The 27,095-nt window shown below is 40.1% G+C and overlaps 1 protein-coding gene across 2 annotated transcripts; it reads right to left on the bottom strand.

The window, feature by feature from the left end:
- Positions 1-1,453: 1,453 nt before the first annotated feature.
- tie1 (tyrosine kinase with immunoglobulin-like and EGF-like domains 1) lies at positions 1,454-27,095 on the bottom strand. 2 transcript variants are annotated; one of them, XM_073476249.1, is made up of 24 exons: positions 26,849-27,095; positions 24,671-24,967; positions 24,412-24,522; positions 24,155-24,310; positions 22,885-23,016; positions 21,321-21,461; positions 21,084-21,212; positions 20,715-20,860; positions 18,795-18,939; positions 18,498-18,656; positions 16,930-17,070; positions 14,670-14,972; positions 14,020-14,310; positions 12,895-13,088; positions 12,560-12,706; positions 12,386-12,449; positions 12,101-12,211; positions 7,290-7,480; positions 6,389-6,502; positions 5,416-5,486; positions 4,158-4,198; positions 3,806-3,902; positions 3,612-3,711; positions 1,454-2,817 (listed from the first exon to the last, which is right to left on the bottom strand). In XM_073476249.1, the coding sequence occupies exons 1-24, from the start codon at positions 26,913-26,915 to the stop codon at positions 2,746-2,748; spliced, it is 3,420 nt and encodes a 1,139-aa protein (XP_073332350.1). In that variant the 5' UTR covers positions 26,916-27,095; the 3' UTR covers positions 1,454-2,745. The 2 variants fall into 2 exon arrangements, with proteins under 2 accessions (XP_073332350.1, XP_073332351.1); XM_073476250.1 differs by lacking the exon at positions 14,670-14,972.

Here is a 27,095-nt window from a genome sequence, read left to right as displayed (position 1 = left end):
ACCCTGTGATTGATGAAGCTATTCGGAAAATTGAACACAAAATTACCTAAAGGGTTTTTCTGGCTTTCTGGTTTTGAGAAAGTCTCAAACAAAATACCTACCTAGCCAAACAGCCTTAAATGGCCTTGCAAAGAAGGCTACTGAAAAATGATTCTCTGAAACACTGTTGTCAGGGTGAGAGATAAAGAGATTTAAACATTTCCTGATGAAGTGAGTCCGACCTGATTGTGGTACATCACTCAGCCAACTTGCACAACAAATAGCAGAGGTGTTTCGTAGGTAAATAAATCAGGGAAGCTCACTGGATACCACTAGTGATGATTCATTAGACTGTACAAGAGAGATAATTGAGTTTGCAAGTTAAAAATGCTTCTCCTAGTCATGATCAGCAGGGCTACAAGTAGCTAGGTTGACAGTTTAAGATAAGATCTGTAGCAGGGGAAGTCGGCTGTTTACTTTGTTTACTGCTCAGATTGAGTAACTTCATATATAATGTAATTAAAGTTGAAAGTAGGGTTATTTTTGAGTACAGCCTTATATGTTTCATATTCCTTCGACCTGTCATCTTCCATAGGCATAGAGCGGTGACCTTAAGCTAAAGTTAGCCAGCTATAACAGTTAGCTTAGCTGTTTCTGCTAGCGACAACTCAAAAAACACATCAGCTAACCTAAGCTAGCCTGAGGTAGTTGTACTACTCAAAATTAGTTAGGGATATCGGGATATGTGTGCATATATGTGAAAATGTGTCTCATTATTTTTGGGGACCAAAAATATTCACAAAACAAAATAAAAATTCAGATATGTCAAAGAATAATCAATCAAGTGAAACACCAAAATATCCCAGTATCCCTAACTAATTTTGATTTGAGAAGTTTCTATTGAAGTTGTATTTTCAATATCTGTCCATGAAAGCTCCACTGGCAAAGAGAAGTAGCTAAAAGCTAATGCAATATAGCTTTGAAGCTAACATTAGCCCCCACACCACAGTGTTCCCAACCAGAACAAGAAAATCCAAACTTTTTTAAGCTATCTGTTAGCATTATTCACCAGCGGCCTCCACCTTTTGGGGGATTGTTATTATAGTTATATCTCACATATGCTGTATCTGTTCAGAATAATGAAATGTGTAAACCAAAACTCAAATTCCACACTTCCACACATTGTAACGTCGCTCTTTTTTCACGGTGGATGTAAACAATGGTTAACATGATCACCAGCTCGAGTTTGCAGCTACTAAGTATTTTAAACATTGATTTTGCCCTAGAAAACATGCTTTATTAAAATAAATTTAAAGACTAAACCTGTTGATCATGGACAGATATAATAGGATGTAATTTTCCCTAAATGTTGGGCCTTTTCATAACAGTATGAGACCGAATCAGGGACTAACAGTGGTGCCTAAAGGGTGAGTGTTTAATGGGCTTCTCAAATGATAGGTCTTGAGTCAGGGGATAAAAATAAATGTCTTTGTTCCTTTATTACACATTTGTGTTGTTGCATTACTGGTCTGTGTGTGGGAGTCAACAGGAAGCCGGCCCACTGAGGCCATGTTTGACAGACAGTTCTGGGCCTGTGGTTGGTTTGTGGAGGAAACCCAGTGACAGATCAGCTCTGTGCAGCAGAGATCCGTGTTCCTGAACTCTCCAGGGACTATTTGGCCCCCAGTAGCCTGGCCTGTGGGTTCCCACCATGCTCACTGTTAAGCTGGCCAGAAACAACAACAAAAGCAGAATGCAATCTTTGCTAATGTTAATACGATTTGTCACTGTAACTGCAGTTTTAACTGGAAATGGAACAACTACTTTTGCATGATGATTCCAGTCACCACACAAAACCTTTATTCAAGAGTCCAGTTAATAAAAACATACTGTACATTCTCATACCATGTATATATTACCATACATTGCGTTAGGTTGCATAGTGTTAAAGGTAAACTATAATGGTGATAGTTGGTAGACTGGCTGTACATCTGCCCTGTATTATTTACATTTTCCAAACAACTTCTCTCATATTGGAGCTTTGCATGCAACACATTGAGTTGCATTTGTATCAGTCTGTAACTGCATTCGAATAGGAGGCTTTGATACATGAGTCATTTAAAAAGAGACAAAATACATACAGTAGTAGTTACATTCACATGGCAGTGATAGGCATACAGTAAAAGACACAGCTGGCATGAATGAGGCTGGTTTTAAGTGCTACATGAAATTCGTCTTTCATCATTTTCTTTAACAGTCTGAGAACTTGAATGTTTGCAATCCACACTGTGTCCTTTTAACTTCATCTTCATGAAAAGACTTCCCTCTCCATTTAGAGCAATGGAGAGAAGGTGAAAAAGTCCAGCGTTGACACCCCACAGACCCTGTGGTGTTTCAGCAAGTCACATAGCTCCTTATTTGCCGCTTCCCCTAATCACTCTGAGAAAAGGGTCCAGCATTGTAACTTTTGTCGCAGCAAGAGGTACAATGTTGTGTCTTTTTTTGAGTGACAGGGGGATCAGTATTTCCCATAAAGTTTGCATCTCTTGATCCAAGGCCCAGCGATACTCCTCATCACTTACTGCCTCTAAAACCTCCACACAGTGTCCTTTCACAGTCCTCCATCTATAGCTGGGTGACTTTGGTAGAGCGCCTGGTCCTTCTGTCTCGACGTTGAGCGGCAGGAAGATGGCAGTAACGCGGCGACCATCCTCGGGACTTTCTCCTCGGGCTACGTGGCATGCTAGGGCCTGGGGGGGCTGGTAGTCAGGCCTCCTCGGCTGTGGCGTCTATTCCAGCGTAGGTGAAGTTCTCAAAGAGAGCCATGTTCACATAAGCCTGAAAGATAGATAGGAGCTTGTGATTTAAAGGGTTAGTTCAGATTTTTTGAAGTGGGGTTGTATGAGTCAATGTATTACCTACATCACCCCCCTAGTTTGAATGGGGTATAGCATACACCTAAACTAATATTGATTTTTTTTTAGATAGGACCTTATTGTTGGTGGCTACAATGTGTTTTGCTGCTGCCCCTGTCCACAGCAGCGCATTGCTTCCTACAGCTGTACTTATTCTTTTTTAAATAATGTAAATTTCAAGGTATTTAGCATGCATGCTAGAAGTATAATGGCTCCGTCTCTTTCTTAATGTTGAAGCCACATTCAATGTCATATTGTACAGACACTTAATAGCAGCTGCAGTAAGAAAAACCTGAGTAGGAAAGACCATTCATGTCACACTCATAGATGTAAAAGTGTAAGAGATTCAGGATGCAAAGCTACATTATGCAGTTGTTGCATTTCTAATTATCTGACGAGACAATGAATATGGTTTTAGCAATGAGGTAACCAGCTTAGGATAATGTTTAAACACTCCCAATTGGTAACATTGGGATATTTTGTTGATGAAGGTTCTCAGTCATCCAGGTCATGGTACATCTAGGTGCTGTATCGTAGGCAACTGGACTTGTTTCAGTTTCTTGAAGACGTTTCACCTCTCATCCAAGAGGCTTCTTCAGTTCTAACTAACTGGCGGGGAGTTGGAGTAGGAGTAGGAGTTGCCTATGATTCAGCACCTAGATTGGGACATTTTCCCATTCTTCTCTTCCTGCTAACATTGTGTGATTGCAACATTACCTTCCTGGCCTCTTGCATCCTGTTGAGCTGGACAGAGACTTGGGAGAAGGGGGGTCTCTCATAGGGCCGGTCCCTCCAGCACTGCCTCATCAGCTCATAGCTGGACAGGGAGAGAAACATGGATGAATGCAGTAAGATTCAGCAAAGAAAGACAGAAAATGCTAATCAGTAGCTACAAAATGCTGAATACTTACACTTCATCATCACAGTTTTTGGGTTTCTCCATCCTGTAGCCTTGTGGCAGTTTTTCATAAAGCTCAGCGCAGGTCATGCCACAATATGGTGTGCCACCTGAAACACAGGAGAGAAAATGCTTTTTATGATTACGCTGGCTATATTGCATGTGAGCGGAGTAAAGATAAGGATTTCCACCATAATGTTACCTTAAAATCAACCACAGGAACTTATACACCCTTATGTAGATATGATCACTAAAACTTGCAAAACATCTGAAGCTGGGATATCTTGCAAGTGTAAATGGGAGTAAATGGTTAAGCTTCAGTGCAGAAAGACATTGGGTTTATGTCAGGCTGTATGCTTACTTACCTAAGCTTACAATTTCCCAGAGGAGAACACCGAAAGACCACCTGGGAGAGAAGAGCAAAGACAGAACTGTTATTAATAAATAGAAAGGAAATCAGACAGAAAAATATAAAGGTGTTATTGGTAAAAAATCGTTAACTTAATGTCTTCACCATTCGTTGAACATAAGTTAGTTTGGTTTAAAAACTCAGCAAAGAAACCGGCATCATCTCAAACCTGCTTATTGACTGTATATATACAGTAAATGCTGAAATATTTAAATCCCGTCTAGTCACGCTTAAATGAATTAGAACCTCCTGATTTTCATCATTTTTACAATTCATTGCATGGAAAAAAAGTACATAACACCATTTTCCAGTAACACCAGTTTTAATAATTACATAAATATGCACGGAAACTGATGAGGAACCACTGAGTGTCTCAACAGCACGAAACCGCCGTCAATCCTGCAATCTGATTAGCAACTGAATTCACAAGAAAAACCACCAGTTTCATACGTCAGCGTGCCATGTGGTAGATCATATGAGCAGACAAGTGTTGTTTGTGCTGGCGGCCTGTTCCTTTGTCTCTGTCCTAATCTCTTCTCTTCCATGCATTATCTTTCACTGTTTCCCTCTTTGTCTCTGTCTTGCTCTCTCATTAATGTTGACAACTTTCTCTGACCCCACAGGCAGCCTCTACACATCTTCCGTTAGCTGTCCATCCTCCTCTGACTTGCTCTCTGCTGTGTATAAATAGGCTCCACTTGACAGACCAACGTCTCGGTTGTGTGCTCAGTTGTACCCAAGGCTTCCTGGTTGTGCTTATCAGTCACACAGCACACTATTATGACTCCACCAGTGACAGAGGGATGATTTGTTGTTTTATTTTGTGGTGTACATAATCAAAACTTCACTACAGGCTTGAATAATTTTAATAAGACAGGTTCCTGTGATGCAAAAGAAGAAATGAGGAGGAAGAATCGTGATTGTGAAAAGTTGCTGATTAGAGATTATTTCAGGAAGTGTGCGTGAACCACTTAGCCACTGGTTTCAAGTTCGTAACATCAACATCAACTAACAAGCCGTGTTACTCAATATGTCCCCAAAGTACTTAGAAATATTTTTTTCATTTTGGTACCACAGTTTCATTTACAGTCATGAATAAGCTCTGGGTGACAAACATTATGACCTTAGCTGGCACTGAAAAACTCTAACCCTGTTAGAGAGTGCAAGAGGTAACATCAGGGTTTATGAACAGATGAGCAGACACTGTCACTCACACATCACTCTTGGTCGTATACACGCTGTAGTTCAGGGACTCGATGGCCATCCAACGAACAGGCAGCCTCCCCTGAAACCCCAAGCAACAGATTCATGTCAAACCTTCCGCTATGTTATAGAATATGTTATGCAATATGATGAGTCTGATTGTGAGTATCACAAAATATAAAAACACAAATAAAATAGATGAATAAATAAATAAATAAAAGGCTTAAATTGGTTTTATAAAATGACATGTCGTTAAGGTGGTGCCAAAAGTTGATGGTGGAGATCATGTACAGTAGTATGCAGTACAAATCTAAGTAGCATTAAGGGGAACAGCTGGTTCCAGTTCACCTCCTGGATGCTAGGTGCCTTTGAGCAAGGCATTAAACCCCTAACTGCTTGGGCACTGGACTTCTTCTTCTACTCTTTCTTTTTCTTCTTCTTGTTCTTCTTGTTCTTCTTTTTCTTTTTCTTTTACTTCAGGTTCTTGTTCTTCTTCATCACATTGCCTCAAGGGGCTTTATAATCTATAAAGTGTCCTCAGGAAGAGCCATCTTCAAAATATATTGTTAGTTAAACCAGTAGATGATAGTAGACTATGCTAATAAAGTCATAATTATTTTGCGGCAAACTACAAATTGACATACTTTAGGATAACCTGATCCTGAAATACCTGCTATGTATCAGTTATAGCAGGTGCAGAGATCCACCGGTAAATGTCTGTTACAGTTTATGTGTGCAACTGATTAGTTTTTTGATATTTCACAGAAGAACTTCTAGTATTTGGACATCTGAGAATTGTGTGTTTTAAAACAACTAATGTGATAGCAGCTCATATCAACAGCATTGTTCCTCTCTTAAGTAGAAATACATGGAGGGTCATGGAATAAAAGAAATCTGTGTCCCCTAAACAACTAGAGCCCTCTGCTGGCTGAAACTGAAACAAATCAAAAGTTTCTGAAAAACTGTTTGACCACAAACACTCACCATTGTCTTCTTAACGTAAACTTCCTCACCACGGGACAGGCCGAAGTCTGCTATCTTTGCCACAAGGTTGTCCCCTACAAGGACGTTCCTGGCTGCCAAATCCCTGTGGATGAACTAGTATCAGGAGAGGAGAGGAGAGGAGAGGAGAGGAGAGGAGAGGAGAGGGGAGGGGAGGGGAGGGGAGGGGAGGAGAGGAGAGGAGAGGAGAGGAGAGGAGAGGAGAGGAGAGGAGAGGAGAGGAGAGGGGAGGGGAGGGGAGGAGAGGAAAGGAGAGGAGAGGAGAGGAGAGGAGAGGAGAGGGGAGGAGAGGAGAGGAGAGGGGAGGGGAGGGGAGGGGAGGGGAGGAGAGGAGAGGGGAGGGGAGGGGAGGAGAGGAGAGGAGAGGAGAGGAGAGGAGAGGAGAGGAGAGGAGAGGAGAGGAGAGGAGAGGAGAGGAGAGGAGAGGAGAGTCAAACTGCAATGATTCTAATTTAATAATATGCTTGTGTGATGTAATGTAATCACAACATTAAACTTTTGAACAGTTATCACTTAAAACGTGATGTAACATATCCTGATGAGACAATAGTAATAATGGAATAGTTCAATTGTTGCAGCTTCTCTTGAAATACTACACTTTAAACACCGTCAGCTTACCTACATCATTTACAAAATACGGTATTAAGTATATTTCTTAAGAAGTAGCGACAACATTGCATGTTATATTTTGAATATGTTGCTATCAGTAAAAAAGTGAACTTCTGTCCCATTTTAATTAAATCTTTAAAAGTTATAGCATAAACTATCAGGGGGTAACTTCATCAGAAGAAAGTTATGAGAGACCTTAATTTAAAATAATGTACTCATCCACACACAGAGTTACACAAGCAGCCTCCCACATACACGCTCCTTCTCCTCCTACCTGTTTGTCGCTCAGGTAGTGCATCCCTGTTGCCACGTCTACAGCGAACTGCAGCAGCTGCTGGGAGGTGAGGGTGGAGGCAGTGCCGTGCTCCTTGGCGAAGGCGGGATCGGTCTCCAGCACTCTGCTCTTCCTCAGGAAGTCGAGAAGGTTACCGTAGGGAGCATATTCGATGGCTATGTACAGGTAACCTGAAGAAGACAGAGAGGGAGTGTCATTAGTGTAACAGAAGAAGAACTCAGTTCTTCTACTAAAAGCTGCTACAAGGAACTGTCTTTTTTGTTCATTCTGGCGTCCCCTGTGGACAAAAGTGGCATGAGCACCACAGCCTCCTGTAATAAAGATCTAAATCTGGCTAGGTCCATTTGGAAAGCAAGTGAAAGAACGAGTTAACACATTTTGGATACTATTTCTCTCTTTTAAACACAGCTGTTTGGATGCATAGCAATGAGGTAACGTATCTATGTGTGGCTCACTCACTTTAGGACAAAACAACGTATCTGACATCACAGGAAAGTCTCATGAGGATTAACAGGGTTAAGGCTGCTGCTAATAAACATTTCATCTCCTATCTGTACAAGCTGTTAGCAGCTCAGCCAGACTCTTAAAAATGATAATGTCTTCTTCTTCTCCCTGAATACTGTGACTATGGCCTCGTCTGGCCTGCCTGCAATAAGCCAGGGAGAGACGCAGCTACAGCTGGTGAGGGGCCTGGCCTTCGACAGCTCTGTCTTGACACTGACAGAGGAAAACCAGGCCCTTTCAAGATATCCTCACAGAGCTCAACCAGATGGTTCAGGCTTTGTTAATAGTTAGCGGCTTCTTGCCAAAGCCAGAGTTCCTACAGGTCATGAGGCATTTGTTCTTGTTGGACGGGTTTCATGTTGATTTCACCAGGACGAGAGAGAGTGCCAACACAATTTGTTAATACCATATGTGGAAGGAAAGAATAACAGGTCGATGGAAAGACTAGTCAAAGAACTGAAGCCTAATGTAATTATGCTTCTCAGATATAAGAGGTTATGTTAATCAGGACATGCTGTATTTCCTGCAGCAGCGTCCCTTCTAAAAGATTTCTCCACTCAAAATAAAACAGTAAAACCAAGAAATACTGTGTATGTGTTAATGTGCTTTCTTCTCCTCAAAAGAAGAGGATACTAAAACAAAAAATCAGCTGTTATCCTTGGATAAACTTCATTAAAATATACTCCTACTATGTCAGTATCTAAGGCAGGACATACTCAGCAGAGAGATCGGAAAACAAGCTGATCTGGAGGATGCAGACTATTTTGTTTTAAATCTTTATCTTCCCCTTGACATTTGAGTATCTATCAGATAACGCCTGTTTATTTCCACCTCCTGTCCTCCTGTTCACCGCTTCATATTTAAATTCGTCCTGCACGCACCTAATTCTTTCACAATGTTTATAACTCAACAGTGAATTTATTCCAGATCTCTGTAAGATGAGAAAGTGTACGAACTCAAACCAACACCATATATCTCCCCCCGTTTTTTAAATTACAGACAGATGCGGAATGGATCAAATGAATGAAAGTCTGAAACCAGAAAAAGATGATGAAGAAAACTCCCAAAATGCCAAGAACAGCAATTGAGTAATAGCTTGTGTTACCACTGCAAACGTTCTCTATTGCAATAAAAGACATTTGACAGTTTTTCAGAGATATTATGTCTCTTGATCTCTTTCCTTCTTTATTCTACCATTTTGAACTATTCTACCAGCCTGCTTTCCTCCCTCCACTCTTCCCCTCAACAATCCTTCCTTCCTTTCTTCCCCTCTTCCTTCCTCTTTTCCTCCATTTTACAATATGTTTGCCAGTTGAGCACCAAGTCAGTCTTTCCACACTGTAAAAGGAATCTGCATGTGTTTGTATAAGAATAAAATGTTGGCAGTGTACGTTTCTGCGAACCAAAGATATGTTGAGTTTTGTATGTATCATATCAACATTTCTACAATATGTGTCTACACATAATGTATAACATTCTGATTAGGTGTACATAAGATAACTTTCATGTAAGGAGAAGAGGTGATGGTGGTGGTACAGCTGGGCAAGACAGCTGCGAGATAATTTTCCACATTAAAGTGTTTCCAGTGTTTACTACTGCAGGTGTGAAAAAAAAGTATAAAGCCTTTTATGGCTCCAGAGGAAGCCGCATGTAATCTGATAAATTGCCTTCAGTGATGTCACTCAGTGGCGAAGTTGCATTGTGGGTAATGTGGGGCTTGATGTTTTGAAAAGCAGTCCACTGGTCTGCATTGCACTCCTATAACACTGTTGGCATCATTATGGACAGTTTAGAAACAAATGATTAAAATCATGCAGTAGACCCCGAGATATCACTGTTTTTATTACATTCCTTTTCCCCAACATTACCCACAATGCAACCTAACCACTGAGTGACATCACTGGAGGCAATCTCTCAGATCAGATGCAGCTTCCTCTGGAGCAACAAAAAGCTTTATACTCATTTTTACACATATGCAGTAGAACTGTATAAGACCTTTAAACTCACTTTAATGTAGAAAATTGGTGGAGTTACCCTTTAATAAAAAAACATTCTGATTATATGTTGAAATGTTTTTGGGTTCAAAATTATGTTATTCATGAGCATGAGGTTTTGTTTTTCTAGTCAAGGTTGTGTGATTTATATACTGTTAGTATTTTTATACGATTATTACTGGAGAAAGTAGTGAAGTTGAGTTAAACAACAGCTGTTAACACAGCAGAGTGACAGTCTGCAGAGTCAAGTGCTACCTGTAAACTGATACCGGTGTTGAGACGCACTGAAGTCAGATGTTTATTTTTCAAGGCTGACTTGGTTTGGTAATGTCCTCACTGATGTACTTTCCATACAACACTTCCTCTCTCGTACATTATCAATCTTTGATCAAACGATAGCAATTCAATTATTCAATGCAGAGCCATCGGATGTCGCTGTGGGAACCTGATACTCCATGGTAAGAACTGGGGCCGAGGAAACCTTATACAAATACATAAATACATGACACAGCACTATGCAAATGCTTCTGGCAGGCAGGGATTGTTTAGATTGGACACATGTTGGTGCTTCCCAGGTGCAGATGACAGAGGATCTGATGGGAAAATCTGTTTGGATCTCAAGCAGGATGAATTTAACCTGTTTCCTTTACAGAATTACACACAGGGGTACGATTAGTTTAATCAGGATAGACTCTGGTCAGGATATTGTCTGCAGGACAACAAATAGTTTATCAGCATAAAGGTAGTTGTTTTACAAAAACATTTGTACAGTTGGAGGTCACATATAAACCGATCCATCTCCATGACAACTAAGCATCCGCTGATGAAGATAAAAATATGTTCAATAGATATTAGGCAGGCAAATTTTAAACAACTTCATTAATTGATAGTCAACTGCCTTAACAATCAATTATTAGTCAATCATTAATGATATATGAAATACGTTGTACTTTTTCCAAATAGAAAAATGTTTCAACCACTGATTTGATCTATGTACGGTGCAAAATCAGAGTAGGTTATCTTATGATTTAAAAGAACAGATAAAGTAAACACCAAATTACTTAACATAAAATAACAACTTCATTTTAATCTCGGACCTCCTAGCTGTCGCTATTCAACAACTCTCCCAACAAAATCAGACTCATATTGAGTCTACGAAATGACTAAAATATAATAATATTTGCTTATACAGAATTTTTATATTTTTCAAATTAAAAATGACTTGTATTGTAATTACTGTAAATACATATTAACATACTAGCATTTGGTATTATATTTTGATATATTTGATAAGCAAGTATTTTTGTAACAAGATACTTTTTGATGTATTTGTGCCCATCTCTGATTGTCAGTTGATATATTTTTAATCCGTCGAATTCTTAACAGGGATTAAATGATAATGATCAATCATTAACATCCCTATTCCATATATTTTAGGTAGTTCTGGACAATGTATCAATATGATATTGTTACTGCGACATAAGACTCTGTGCCATTTTAGATTTTGGATGTCATGATATGGCATAAGCATTGTCTTTTCCTGATTTTAAAGGCTTCAATACAGTTTAGTGATTGACTGTTCTTCTTGTTCTCATACTTCTTTCATTATGTTAGTATTCATTCCTACAATATTGTCACAAATTTGATATTGAGGTATTAGATCAAAAATATCATGATCTTTGATTATATCCCTAGCATTTTTGAAGTGCTCAAGGAGGTGTCAAAATATCGAGATATATTTTGAGTACTGCGTATCATTTTAAGGTCATATCACCCAGCCCTAATAGTATGTGTCTACGTATAAGTGGTATCCTGCAGAATCATGCAAAAAATTCAAATTGGTTTGTTGTTGTTAGCACGAGAGGAGTCACCATTTTAGAGGAAATGATAATATTTTATTTCATTTTCAGTGTAAAAATATAAAAATGATGACATATGTTTTGAGGTTTGTACCAAATAAGCATGTTTCCTTGTTACTTACATCTACAGAATATGATTTTTAAGTCTGGGCATCTCTATAGCACCACAATGCTTCATTTATAAAGGTTTGTTGTGAAACCAAATGACAAATGAAATATCTAGTACATCACTCAATTCATAAGGCCTGGACACCAGATAAGTAAGATAAGATAAGACATACAGCCTTTTTAGTGTTGCACCTAACAACCTATAGATTAGTACAACTTGTGAATCAAATATCAGTACCATCAATATGTGTTCAAAAGCCACAACTTGAAAGCAATCAATTAATCAATCAATCCCAGTGAAGGCCACTAGGTGTCGCTCACTCACCTCTGTTCTCACAGGCTCCTATCAGGTTGATGATGTTGGGATGCTGGCCTAGTTTGCACAGCACCTCCAGCTCGCCTGCAAAGTCTCGGTGGTCATTCTCTGATGCAAACTCTGCAGGAAGATCAGCACACGCAGCATCGTTAAACAAAGTGCAAGCAAAGCAGCTTCAGCTGCTGTCTTTGAAATGAAACGTTCACATTAGTCAAGGAATGTGCTGCACTGGGACTGTCTTTGCTCTGTGTGATACATGTACATGTACAGTGTCTGTATATGTCTCAAAGTTACCTTTCAGCATTTTGATGGCTGCGCTCATTTTACTGCCATCCTTCTTGATCATGGCTTTGATCACCTGGTTTGGGAACAGTTGTTAGCTTGAATGTTTAAGCCAGTGAATAAAGAAGAGCAACCAAAGGAGAAACATTTTTAAATATTCAGAAGGTACAATAAAAGCCTTCACACCTGGCCAAAGTTGCCCTCTCCAATGACATCTTCAAACTTTATGTCTTCCCACTCCAGGATCGGATAGGTGAGGGGCTCTGGTGTTGGTTTGGGCCTCCGTGTCAGGGTCAGTGTTCCTGAGTTAAACTGCAGAATAGTCTCCTCACCCTGAGGGTATAAAGAGTCTTAAGCTTGGCAATAAATACACACATATTATAGTTTTCTACTGTAGGACTTTCTCAAGACACATATGAGCTGTCAGATCAGTTGTGATGTCAGCCGGAGCTCAGTAAATTCCCCAGCTTTCCACAATTCTGATTGAAGAAATCTAAAACATATCTCGGGTGAGTCCTTACCGATCCAGACTGGTAGGTGAACGTGCGCCGTCGGTTAAGCAGCGTCTTGCGTATGAAGAAAAGCGCCAACAGTGCCAACAGGATGGTCACACAGGTGACAGTTACCGAGCCCACCACTGCCACCAACAGCTGGTAACCGTCCCCCGCAGGCCTCCCAGCCACACCCTGGGTGGTCGGTGTGAAACTCTGAAAGCCTTTTTTTGGCAGATGGGAAGAGATAGAAAACCAGGGCAGGATAGAAGATTGAGAGAAAAAAACAAGATAGATGGATACGATTTTCAGGTAGTGGCCATAAATAGGTTGTATACTGTATGTATTATCAGCCTGAGTAAATCCCTGTCCCTCTGTGGGTGGACAGGTTCAATGCCACCTGGGAAAACCCCCAAATTTGCAAAAAGTAGAGTAGCATTGAAATGTTCCGCAGAGGGCTTGAAGGCACAATTAATGTATGTTTAAGAAAGCATATAATGCATTTGAAAAACTTAACAATAATGTCTCTTTCTAGAAATCGGGTTCATTAAGGAACTACTATTTTCTTTCTACAAAACCCCACCCACCAATCTCATCACCGTGCAGAAGGAAGCATGTATCTCGTGGACAAGAGGCTCATGCAGCATGTAAACTTTCATGGCGTCTTCTCGGCTGAGCTATAATGTTAGCTAGCTTAGTTAGCTGAGTTAGCTAACCTCTTATCCATGAGTAGACACCCGCTTCCTTCTGCACGCTGATACGGAAAAGAAAATAGTTCCAACGTGAAACTGCTCACAACAAGGTCTGTAGATTATCTTGAGAAACCGGGTCATGATTTCTGGAACGAGACATTGCTCACACCAAAACAATCTAGATGGATAAAAAGCCCTACCGGTTAGGGGAAAAATATGTATCCAAAAATGTTAACACTTTTTCTGTACTATTGGTGCTGTAGGGTGCAGAGAGGAAAGATTTGCAACAAGGCTTTCACAAACTTTCTGGTCTCACATCCCATATCTAGGTCCCAAATCCATCATGTGAATTTGAGCTGATCAACATGTCAGTCTTAAAAGTTCTCAGCAACGTACTGTATAACCACCTGCTGTAGTCATACTGGATAAAGGTCTGTGAGCAGACAGTAACTTTCCTACTCACCATCCCCTTTTGTCTTCGCCTGAACAACCTTGCTCCACTCTCCCGGCACTTTGGAGAAAGCCCTCACTCTGAACTGGTAGACCGTGCTGCCGTTGAGCGCTGTCACATCTTTAGTGGTCTTGTTTCCATCGTCTGTGTCCACCCAAGGGTGAGGGCTCCCCTGGCCGATTGGCTGGTACTCTATGATATATTTAATGATGCCTCCGTTGGGATCTTCAGGGGGCCGCCACTTCACCTGGATGGCTGACACGGACAGAGGTGTGGCCTCGACGTTGCGTGGGGATGACGGACCTGAGATATGGAGACATGATCATATTGTTAAAGAAATCAACAGTGACAGTCACATGCTTTTATGCTTGGGTGCTCTAGGAAGCTTTAAAACGGAAGACAAGGAGTTAACAGCAATCACTGCATTTCTAATTTGATTACTGGATTATTTCTGGACACCAAACTATCAGCTGTTTAACAGTCTTTAAAAGTTTGTGGGCAGGGAGAGAGTCATCAAGCAATGAGCAAGCATCAATCCTATTCTTCTCCTGAGTCTTTAAAGTAAAGCCAAGAAACTGTTATCATCCCATTATAAAGTGGATTGAAATGTCTAGCAACATTTAAAAGGAGCCTTCCTTGCAGTTTATGAACATCAGAGTTACCCTGGCTGTGGAGGCGGAACTTGTAGGGTTTGGATGGCGGCCCCTGGCTGCCACAGTTGATGAGGCGCACCACCACGGTGTAGTCCTGCTGATACTCCAGGTTGTGGAACTTTGTGGAGAGCACATTGAGCAGCGTGGTCACCTTCAGCAGATTGTCACTGTTGGGCGGTGGCCCGAAGAGCTGCACTAAAAAGCCACTGGCTGTGTCGGCGTTAACGCCGTTGTTGGCGGGCAGGCGCCAGCGTACGGTGGCATTGCGGCCTTCCATAGAGCTGATGTCAATCTCAGGTTGAACTGTGGGCTCTGCAGCGACAGAGAACACAGGGTGAGGGGGGACTGAGGGGACTGACAGCTCCTGGTGAATTTCTCTCATTAGGTCAGTAACGGTTCCCTCAAACTGCCCGCTGAGGGACAGATGAAGTAATCTGTAGTGAACTACCTTAATTTAGATATCAATAGGCTGCTGTGCAGTTGGGACTGTTAGTTCACAAAAAAGTTACTAGCTTTAAACATGTTGCTGGTTTGACATGCTGACAGTTTGATTGGTGGTCTGAATGTGTTTGCATGTCTGTGGCCCAAATCTAACTTCCATACTAATGCTGCGTTCCAGACAACTCAGAACTTGAACATTTCCGACCTCCCACTCAAAGTCAGAGTTCTTACTTGTAAACACTAGGGACCTCAGTGTCCTGCCCACAACACTATCTGATTGGTTAAAAAAATAATCTGAATCTGCAAAGTAACTACTAACTAAAGTTAAGTAAAGCTAGGAATTGGAAATGGAGTACAAGTAAAGTACCTCAAAATTGTTCTGAAGTTCGGTACGTGAGTGGTGTAATTATTTACTTTTCATCACATGTTATTCTCAACTTTGAGACCAAGGTTTTTATTTTTACTGCAAATGTATATCAGTTGCAATTGCCAGTTATTGGTCTCCTTGATTACCAATAATCAGTGTCAGTTAAAGATATATATATATATATATATATATCAGTCGACCCCTAGTAAACACGGCTTCATGAAGAAGCAGCTGTCTGATCAAGCAAGTGAATTAAATATTTAGATATGTTTAAAAATGTGGTTAAACAAAATGCATCTTTTACCTCATGCATCATTCTCCCTCCTTGAGTTTGTTTGTACAGGGTTGAGTTGAGTAAACACATCACGTTTGTCACGATCAGCCATGTTTTTTGTTTAAGTTTGGCATCGTGCACCTGGAGCACTTGAAGGTCAGAGGCTGGAAAAAAAAAAAAACTACCAACTTTGACTGGAACGCAGCATAACTCTAAGCAGGCTTTGAGCACGTCATCTGTTTACATGGGAAAAGTGACAAGATAAACCGTACTCAAAACAGTCAGTATGCAGACTCAAAGTTTCAGTTTAACTGTCAGTATGGTATCGTTTCCTTTCAGTATTAATCGTCAATAATATGTTGATTTTGTGTGTGCTAACTGTAAAAACAGTGCAATATAAAGATTACTATATCTTACATACTGTATACAGTTAGCATGATATTGGGACACTGTTGCTCTGTGATTAACCCACAACTTATATGATTAAGTGGTGTGAGAAAATGGATGAAATAGAATCATATGCCATTCTGAATACAGCGCCAGAGTCTTCTTAACCTGATGTGTGGTCCGTCTCAGAGGCACTGGAGTCACTAAATACACAGGGACAAATCATTTGTGGTTGTGCAAGAAACCAATATTCCCTTAAGAAATAAAATTTGTTCCATCGTACAAATGCACCAAACCACATGTTGCCGTTTCAGTTTTTTCCCTGATCTTTTCTGAACTCACACACTCAGACATGCTCGCTCTCTCTCTGCACCACAATCATTAAACAACAGAGTGACAGACTGCATTGACTGCCCACTTGCATTGAGGCTCTTCCTATTCATGATTAGTTTTACTGATTCCTAGCTGACTGATGACAAAGGTTTATGTTTTATTTGAGTTTGGATCCCAATCGGGTCTTCAAAGTGGCCACAAATCTGGCATCTTTCTATTTGTGTCCCATATTTGAGTAATCTGTGCAGATACGCTCACTGGGAAAAAGACAACTGGCTCCTGAAGGTCTGGGAAAAAGCACTGCTCGGTAAAAATTATTTTAATTTACTATTAATCTAACCAGATGCAAGATAATTATGCTTGCTGAAGTGCTGTGGTCCAGACTCAGACGTTTGTTCCCAAGCAAGATTTGCCAGAAAAATATACTCATGTAAAGTAAGTGTGTGATCCCTATCTGTGGTTCTCACCGAGACAATCAGTCTCCATGATGGCCTCTGGTCCCCGGGCTCCCTCTCCGCCCTCCCCAGGACGACTCAGCTGGACACGGACTTGGTAGCGTGTTGAAGGCTCCAGATTCATCAGCGTGATGGGCTCTTTGTCACTATAAACTGAAAGGAAGTGGGTTTTACGGCAGAATCTTTGGAACGCCTTTTGCTTTAAACATACATCTATAGTATATCGTAAGTATTGTGGATACGTCGAATAAAAAGGTAAAAAATTCTGAGGTTTTACATTATTTTGTTCGTTATATGATGAATTGTTTTGGGATAAAACAGCCAGGCAGTCAGAACACGATGAACATGCTCTGAAACACGCCAAACTTCAGGCCTGCGAGATCTTGCAAATAATTTAATTTGCACAATACAATTCTATGTGTTACTGAATTAGGGTGTCCAAACACTACATGCCTGAGAAAGCATCCCAACTTTGTTACCCTTGAACTGAGGTGTCAAACCACTAGATGTCAGTATAGCGTCCCACTTTCATTTAGCTGTTTCCAGAAGTGGCACTCAAGGCCAAAGTGGTTGGAGAGAGCAACAGTAACATTAACAGCCTAGTAAAATGCGCAAGAAGACGTAGAGGGAAGGCAATTTAATGAATTTTAGGAAAGCAAATACATTTTTTCTTTAAATTATCATTCTGAAGTAAATACTGATTGCACAGTGTAATGGCTGGAGAAAAATGATACCATCCACATATAGATTGGTTCCCTAAAAATGCTTTCACTTTGTTATTTGGTCTGCCACCGGGCTGGAGTTTTCCCACAAAAATGAAGCACGAAGGAGGCATTGATTTCCCCGGTCACTATCCTCAGGTAACGTTGGAACAACTGGAATAACTGTGGAAACTCTAAACTGTAAAAGAAAAGGAACCCTGCTGATGGAGGAGGAAAAGAAAGTGAAGAAGGAGAGTGAGATAAACTGAGGTGAAACAAGAGTGAACAGAAGGGTGTTCACTTGACAAAGTCTGTTCCCCCGTTGATATGTGTTTCCTCTTACCACTGGGAGTTGAGGCGGTTCAAAACTGGCATTCTTTCTACTAGATCACTAAGTTATAAAACCTGCCGACGTATTAAAACAACCACTCTGGTTTCACTCTGCCTTTTCATAAAAATGAGATCAGGGTTTCTATGTCAAATTGAGAATTTTAGGTTGTTTGTTGCATTAGACAGGCTGCTAGCAGTAGCCATGTTGCTAACTCTGTCTCAACAGTACTACCACAGGGAAATGCTGTCTATATCTGCTTCAAGGTATTACTAAATAACAATAAGACAATAATAATTGGATGCAGAGGTGCGGTGAAATTGAGTTTGACCCCCTCACTTCTTCCTTGCATAACCTGTAGGGTATTGAGGAGGAAACATGGTTGCGGTGTTTCTGATAAATAAGTTTCAATAATTTTAGTTTTTCCATTTCGTATTAGTTTTATTATAAATTTGAGCCAAAAAGCGTTTATGGCGATGTTGGGTTAATGTTGCTCTCTGTGATAAAGGCTGATTAAATTACATCTTTGATTGATATCTCTGCCTGTTTACCTCTGATGGAGGACCAAGAGTCTCCGTTCTCCACAGGTTTGTAGAGGAGCCTGATGGAGAGAATGGGGCCGTCTCCTCTGTGAGCGTCCATTGGCTTCACCAGCAGCTGCTTACTCCTTTTTTCCAGCAGTTTGGGAGCAGTAATGGGCACAGGGGGCTCTGCAAAAGATTTTTTAAATTTAGATCTTTGCTGCTGTTGTGTGATGTGCCTTCACACAAGAAATGGTCGAAAATTAACATTTTGTCTACTGTATTTATTATTTCAAACTTTACTCAGAAGAAATCACACTCCCGGACCTTTAACGGTGAGGATGAACTTGCAGGAGTCCTGGCCTCCATTGGTGGACACCCTGCACTCCCACAATCCTCCTTGTTGAGCACTCAGGCGAGGGATCTCAAACATTGCTGTGCTCTTATTTGAGTCCATGACAGTGCGAGAGGGCTGAGAATAAAACACATAACACACAATAGAAATGCAGGATAAAAAACCAAACAAACACACATTCCCATTTCCTGTGCCTACTTGGACTTCTGCTCAGAACTTTGAGAAATTTCTTAGTTCCTGTCGGAAGTGCTGGTACAATCCTTTATCAGATTGTTTCTATTATCAGGGAAACAGCGCAGAAAGAAAAACACAGAAACTGAACATGTCGCTTATAGGCAACACGTGGTAACTGCTGCACTGCAGAGTGATATAACCTTATCTGTTCCAGCCATTGTGTGGTGGACTTCCTCAGAGCCTGACTCAACCTTCAGCCCAACCTTAAAGGCACAGTACAAAGAAACTTAATTCTTTAGCTGATGTCACAGCACCTGATAATGACACCAGAGGTCGGCAAACTGCTTTATTTAACTTCTGTAAGATTTACTAGACTAATTTATTACCTTTTACACATTTAAGGGAGTAGTTCGGAATTTATAAGGTACGCTTAATTGCTTTCTATACAGTAGCTGAGATGAGTTAGATGGGAGGATCAATACACCCCTTTATATCAATGTATTAAGTATGGAGCTACAACCAGGAGGTAATTCGCTTAGCTAAGCATTAATACAGGGAAACAGCTAGCCTGGCTATCTCCAAAGTTAAAAACAGCATCAATAAAGCACCAAACTAATTAACATGTTGTGTCTCATTTGTATTATTTTTACAAACAGATATGTAAAAAACAACACTCTGTGATAGATTTCTGTTAATTAGTGAACATTGGAATGAGCAAGGCTACCTGCTTTCCAGTCTTCATAAATTAAGCTAATCTCCTTCCAGCTCCAGATTCATAGCTAACAGATAGATATGACAGTGATATAGATCTTCACATCTAACTCCCGACAAGAAAGTACATGGCTATCTATTCCTGTAACTAGCCTGCAAATTCAATTTGGTATGTAGTATGCATGGATATGCAGTAAAAGTCAAATGAAGTGCACCAAAAATATTCACAAAACACAAAATAAAAATGTAGATATGTCACAGAATAAACAATCAAGTGAGACATTAAAATATCCCAAGAACCCTATCTAAGTAGTATTTTTCTTTAATTTTCTTCAAAGTTAAAATTAGCTTATATTTACTGTGTACAAGGACAAAGAACAACAATAAGGGATGCAGGAACTTCTTAGTGCACGCTCTCTAATATGGGGAGAAGGATTTGCTTCCATAGAAGGTTTCTTGTCTTGCTTTCATGAATACGATGGACAAGAGAGCCAGATCACACGTCTACTGATGTTAAGAACGTGTAATACCACAGTACATGCACCACTGGACAGTGGTGGATATCCTGCTTACACAAGCAGCCAAAACCTGTCTGTTAATCCATTAGCTAAGTAGTGTTCAGTCAGATTTCAGTTTAGTTGGTCGGCTCAAATCTGTGTTGAGAGCTGTGATGCATCAGCCTCTCTTTGAGCTCTGTTTACAGTGTCAGATCTTTCCGTCGCTTGCTCCGATGGTCATTATTTTTCTGACTGCTGAGCCCTCTGTTAACATTGTAAAATGTTATTTAAACTGCACAATAACTGATAATGTGATAAATGCTGTGGCTTGGCCCGTCCTAAGGGCACTCTAGGGTGATACAACTTTGGGAGCCACGGTACTACAGTACCCTCTCCCTGTGTGGTCTATTATTTGACTTAAGTTTGATCCAGGCTGTGTATTTTGTTTATTTTCATAGTTATTTCGTTTTTTTTGGCAAGAGTGCTACATGCAACTGCTGGCCTTTTTACCTTGAGTACAGTGCTGTCCAACTTGCGCAGCTCAATGTTGTCGTGGGTGGGCAGAGGGTTGCCTGTGGCTGAACAAAAGATCTTGGGGCTGGAGTTCAGATTCCACTCCACATTACTATCCAATTCCACGATCTGGGGAGCCCGGTCTAAGAAAAGGAGAGAGGCAAGTTATAGGAGAACAGTGAGGGTTTGGCAGAAAAGAAAATGATAATCGAGAAAAATCGTTGGATAGAAAAAGAAGAGTAATGGAAATGTGCCGTGCAGCGATGAGGAGGAAGATAGAATATTAAGTATGAACTCTATTCCGCAGAGGAGGCAACACTAAATGAAGGAATGGAGCATATGAGGGATTAATATGACGACACCCACCAGACTTCTCACAGTGCTGTCCTCTCCACCCTGTGGGACAATGGCATCCACTGAAACGGTTGCAAACTCCTCCATTCTGGCATTTACAGCTCAGCTTGCAGTCTGGCCCATACATGTCGTTATTGCATGCTGGCAACAGAAAACAGAAAACTGTACTGCATAGTGTGGCAAACAGAAATGTAAAAACATGTTTTAAAACTACAACAACAAAAAAAGTTGAAGTGATGTTGTACTGACCCATCTCACAGCGGCTCCCAAACCAGCCGCTTGCGCAGGAGCAGCCGTAAGGGTCTGGTAAGCAGAAGCGAAGCCCCTTACAGTTCAGTTCGGAGCCACATGGGTGCTGGCAGTTCCGGCCAAACATTCCTTCTCTGCAGGCTGCGAGCCATCAGAAAAAGAGAAAGACAAATTCACAAATGTGTTTATATAAATTCCTTAAATTTTGCTGTATCATGCCTCAACCCGACTTGCAAAACACCACAGAGAACAGAGTAACTAGCCTGCCAAGGTGCTCGCGTGTGATATTCTACCTTAATACAGTCTAGGAAATAGTTTGTGCTGCTAATGTTTGATGCTCAGGAAAACTTAAACTTAACTGCTGACCTCATGTTAGACAAAAATGTACCAAATTTGAGCCACTATAGCACCGACACAATGCCAGCTTAACTTTACCCGACAGAGAAGAGAAGAAAGAAGAAGAAGATCATCAGGTCACCAATCAAACTCAAGACAGTGGGGTTATCTTGTTGTTGGTTTATGACCAAACAGCTGCAACACTAATGACATTCCCATCAGCTTCACACGTTCTTTGTGTTTGGTGCTGATTAGCAAATGTTGGCATGCTAACAAGCTAAACTAAGATTGTGAGCATGGTGAGCATCATACCTCCTAATCATCAACTAATGGCATTATCATAGTGAACATATTAGAGTGCTGAACATTAGCATTTAACTAAACTCAATGCTGTGCCTCAGTATATTTACCCATGAGCTGTGAATTTTAAGGTAAATGTACTTAACTTGAGTATTTCCATTTTCTGCTACAATTAAGATGCAAATTTTAGCTTTTTACTCTACCACATTTATTTTACAACTTTAGTTCCTGGTTAATTTGCAGATTTAGTTTAGTAATACACAATATAAACAACAAATTAATTATGATGTAATAATTTAGGCTATAATATTAAAGACTTTTTTGATCCCTGAGGGGAAATTCACAAGCTATGTATCAGCTATGTATCTATGTATCTATGTAGCAGATAAACTGTAAGAAGTGATGAACACATTAAGGCATCAATCATTATAATTATAATATAATTCATATGATTATAATTATTCTGACAAATGCCATTCTGCATAATGAGTATGTTTACTTTTGGCAGTTTAAGTAAATTAAGATGCTTATAGTTTTATACATTAAGTACACACATTTTGCACCATGACTCTTACTTGTAAGAGTTTTTCTACACTTGGGTATTGCTACTTTTACTTTGACTTTTTAAGTATTTCTTCCCCCACTAGTCTTCTCTATGGTGCAGTTCATGTTCAGGAGTCAAGTCATTCTAAGCAGGATAACTACAGTATGTTTAGAGAATATACTCTTACTCTGGCCCTTTGTTAAGGTACTAGTTATATATTTCTGTTTCTGTTTATTCAGACACTGCTTCTTTAGAATTATGATGGAAATCTCACATTGTACACATCCTCTTTCTGTCTTTCACTCCAGTCTCTCACTTTCACATCCACAAACATGTACAGCTACTGTAAACCCTTGAGAACACTGTATTGAGTGCAGTACAAACCTGTCTCACAGCGCGTTCCCATGAATCCTGGAGGGCACATACAGTCTCCGTCCACATCATGACACACCCCACCGTTGAGACAGTCCGGACAGACTTTGTCACAGTAAGGACCCCACTTCTTACTGGGGCAGTCTGCAGGGAAGAGTATTTTTCTTTACCTTACAGCATATATGGGGTGAAAGGTGTAAAATCCACATGTTATGTTATGTTATTGTTTACCTATATATACAGTTTGTTTTTTTTAACTTGGGTCTGACTGTCTGCTATATATCATCTTACCGAATGCAGACCAGACATTCAGTGTAATACTTTCTGACACATATCTTATTATTTAGATGTGTTTGGCTTTTTGTGTATTTGTATCATATTTTAGAAATGTTTTTCAAGCACGGATGGCTTCAGAGGAAATAAAAGAAGACTTTGACTCCTTTGACTTTTCAATCACTGCCTCTGGTGGAGAGAGAGAGAGTAAGTGAATCTCAAAGCGGAGCAGGTGGAGGGTGGAGTAGGTGTTGATACTGCTGATGTCTCTACAATATCGAGCTACAGGATATTAAACAAACACATGTGCTGTCTCACTTAAAGACCTGTCACGTTCAATCTCAATTTCAATAAGGTATAATCCAACTCTCTGCAGGTTTTTTTGCTGTTCTGCTTTTTCAAAGTTTGCTGAAATGTGTCTATAAAGAAGCTCGATACAAACGTCATGCCTGTCCAATAAAAATAAGTCAGCAGGCAGTTAGCTTAGCTTAGCATAAAGACTGGGGAAACTGCTAGCATCGCTCTGTACCATCTTCTGTAACGCTCATTAAATAAAGTTTAATAATGAAAATGTGTGGTTTTACAGGGTGTTACGCATTTCTTGGCTGGGCACAGGATCATTTTTTAAAAATGTTCATTCACTATGAGACATAGCCAAACTATTTCTGTGGTGTCTTCCCTCTATCTGAAGAAAATAAAGGCATATTTACACTTCTTTTTCCCTCTAAAACCTTCCTTTTTAATGCGACTTTGCTGTTTGTAAGGTAAAGAATTGCCTGAATCATGGTAAATCTAGCTGAATAAGCAGTGAGGCAGCTTTTGTCATGTCCCCTTCTGTATTCTGTCACAAAACTGGTATATTTCTTGGGCATCTACAGCTGAAAAACTGTTGTGAAAGCCTTGATATAATCTTTGTAAATTACTGTGTGTGTGTGTGTGTGTGTGTGTGTGTCTAATTGTGTGTGTGTGTGTGTGTGTCTAATTGTGTGAATGTCAGGATCCAACAAACCTCTGACAATAAGCCTCATCCAAGCTCCCTTAAGAGGGATGTCTCCCACATAGCTGGCACTGTAGACGCCTTGATTGGCAAAAGCCGCATCCTCCACTGTGAGTACAGCAGTGCGATTGATCATATCGTTCCAGTGAGTCATGTAATAGTAGTTTCCTACACCGAAGACATAAAAACACATTAAAGCCATAGTTTCCAGTTGCCAGTCATTGGTCTCTTAATTGTTCTCTCTTCTGCCTCAGTCTTAACTGGCCTACCGTTGTACTTCCAGGTCACATCTCTCTTCTCAGAGCTGAGTAGCTGCATGCTGAGGTTAACAGTCTCTCCTTTGTTAGCAGTCAGGGTCAAGTGAGTTGGGACAAAAGTTGCTAGAAGGAACACAGACAGACACAGTTATAATTTTCAAACCAGATGCATCAGAAAACTGTAGAGTATAAATAACCGAGTCAAAGCTGAGGTTTAGTCATGAGAGGAGGTCAAAACTGCTCATAAAAGTTGTATGAAGTCTGAACCCACATCCGCCAAAGTTGTTGATCAACGTGACCGTCTCAAGCGGGGGAACTTCCTGCGTGGATTCACAGTAGAAGATGCCGATATGTTCCAGTTCACGAAAGTCTCTGGCCACCACCTCCTTGATCCTGGGCTTATGCACTTTAAAGTTTGGCTTCTTGGGGAACATGAGGATTTTGTTGTCCCTCTTGATGTCCAGCTCAACCTGGGCAGGGCTGCGCTCTCCATTGATACAGTAAACAGTGAAGTTATGGACGTTGGTGGCCTCTGCTGTGGAGATCATGGTCAGGTCGATCACTGCATCTGTGGGACAGGGCGTTGTGTTTGAAAGAGTTGTGGATGTTATTAGAGTCACGAGGAGCTTGACTTTATCAAATACAGAGACTCATAAAACTTTTGAGTGAGGAGATTTAGTACCACTGGGCAACATATTGATATTAAATCGTTATCGTGATATGAGGCTATATATCGTCTTAGATTTTGGATATTGTTTCACCATGATATGACAAGTGTTGTCTTTCCCTGGTTTAAAGGCTGCATTAAAGTAAAGTGATGTCAACTAACCGTACTGTTCTACTTGTTCTAATACTTGTCTTTACCCACTTAGTCATCACATCCAATTTACTGGTGATTATTTATCCAAATATGGTGTAAAATAATGTGATTTTTGATTTTGTTGCCATTTATGAAGTGCTGTGAGGGGTTTGCAAAATATAAAGATATATATTGCATATTGAAATATAACCCAAAAATATTGTGATAAATATTGTGTGTTTTGGTGTTTTAATGAAAATACAGTGTAGTGTTCCCGTTCTTATATAGGAATCTAAATGGACAAGTACTTTGGGCTGTTACCCACAAATATGATGATGAAATCTGCTGTAAGTTTTCTGATTCAAACAACAACACAATATTTATATCTGGTCTTTAACATGTGTATTGCAGGTGTACTGAATTTTTGCAATTCTCAGTGAAAACGATAAATATTATTTAATTTGTCTAAAAATCTGTCTCAGCATCTCTACGATATGTTTCTGTTTACTACTCAGTCTTCATACAGCACTATTACATTCTCCTGTTTGTCACATAGCTGGGACAGGATTCAATAACAATGTTTGTATTCTGACACATTAATCCAAATTAATCATGTCTCTAATTTAAAAGTTAGCTCATGATAGAAAACATCATTTTGGCACATGTTCTAGACCAGGGGTGCTCAGACTTCTACCCTTAGGGGGCAAAAATGAAACATAATAGTGTGCCATGGTCAAAAGCAAACACCTTTTATATTATATTGTATTGTTAAGATGCTAAATAGAAGTAGGATGCCAAGTCACGTTAATTGAGGGATTTCCAGAACAAAGTCTCCCTGCCATGCTCAGATTATGAAAGATTATAACTGTGGACCCTATTTGTAAAGAGCATTTTTACCTCAGAAAAAAATAAAACAGCATGAAAGGTAATTTATATTGTATTTTTTGTCTATTCTTTCTTTCTTTCTTTCTTTCTTTCTTCTGCTTTATCGTTTTTGCGAGAAACATCTGGCGGGCCAATTTTGGCCCACCAGCCACACTTTGGGCACCCCTGTGCTAGCATATGTCAATACTAAATATGTCATATATTTTAATTAACATTAATTCATTAAATCAACATCTTTTCATAAAGATGACATACACAATTGTGCTCTATACCTCACATCTCATAGTATTTTCATTATAAAAGTGACTCTGAGTTACAACATCTTACACACTGACACCTGAGACAGAGATTGAGAAACTGGTAGTATCAGCCCCCCTTGTACAAAATTTGGGTATAAAAACAAAAAAGCCTCCAAAAATCTGAATAAAAGTGCCAAACCCAATAATGTCTGTTTGTTCAGCATTCCTTCTCCCTGGTATTTAAGCCTCAGATCCACAGAACAATGGCAGGAAACATGGATGAGCTCCCCTTTTTCCCAGAGGGTTCAGACATTCACGCTCTCCACTCCGAGAGTATTTACGACTTTAACAAAATAATAATCCTTTAAAATAATAATTTAGTTAAAAGGATATCATGATCAGAAAGTGTAGACTTAGGTGGGAAATGTATCTTTCTTCTTCACATTTCTCAAAACTAAATGCCGACTTGTATATTTGGCTCCGTTTAAGAGCTCCACAAACAGCCTCACATTAAGTTCAATCTTACCTGATAAACCGAGGCAGCAGCACAACACAGACACCCACAAAATCCTCATGACATTTATAATCCTCATTTGGGAAAAAAGTTGTCGTTACTAAATCAGATTCACAGAGAGACTCGTACATCCAAAACGGTGAAGCTGCGTCACGACGACTGGTGCGCTTTTTTACGCATAACTCGGGGAGTCACCCAGAGCTCCGGTTCAGGTGTAAAATCTCTTCGGTAACGACTACAGCGGTCCTGTACAGCTCTG

The sequence above is a fragment of the Pagrus major genome, chromosome 11 (genome assembly GCF_040436345.1).
Source record: "Pagrus major chromosome 11, Pma_NU_1.0".
NCBI classification, from domain to species: domain Eukaryota; kingdom Metazoa; phylum Chordata; class Actinopteri; order Spariformes; family Sparidae; genus Pagrus; species Pagrus major.
Note: the sequence above shows the minus strand (reverse complement) of the source record. Positions and strands in the feature narration are given on the sequence as shown.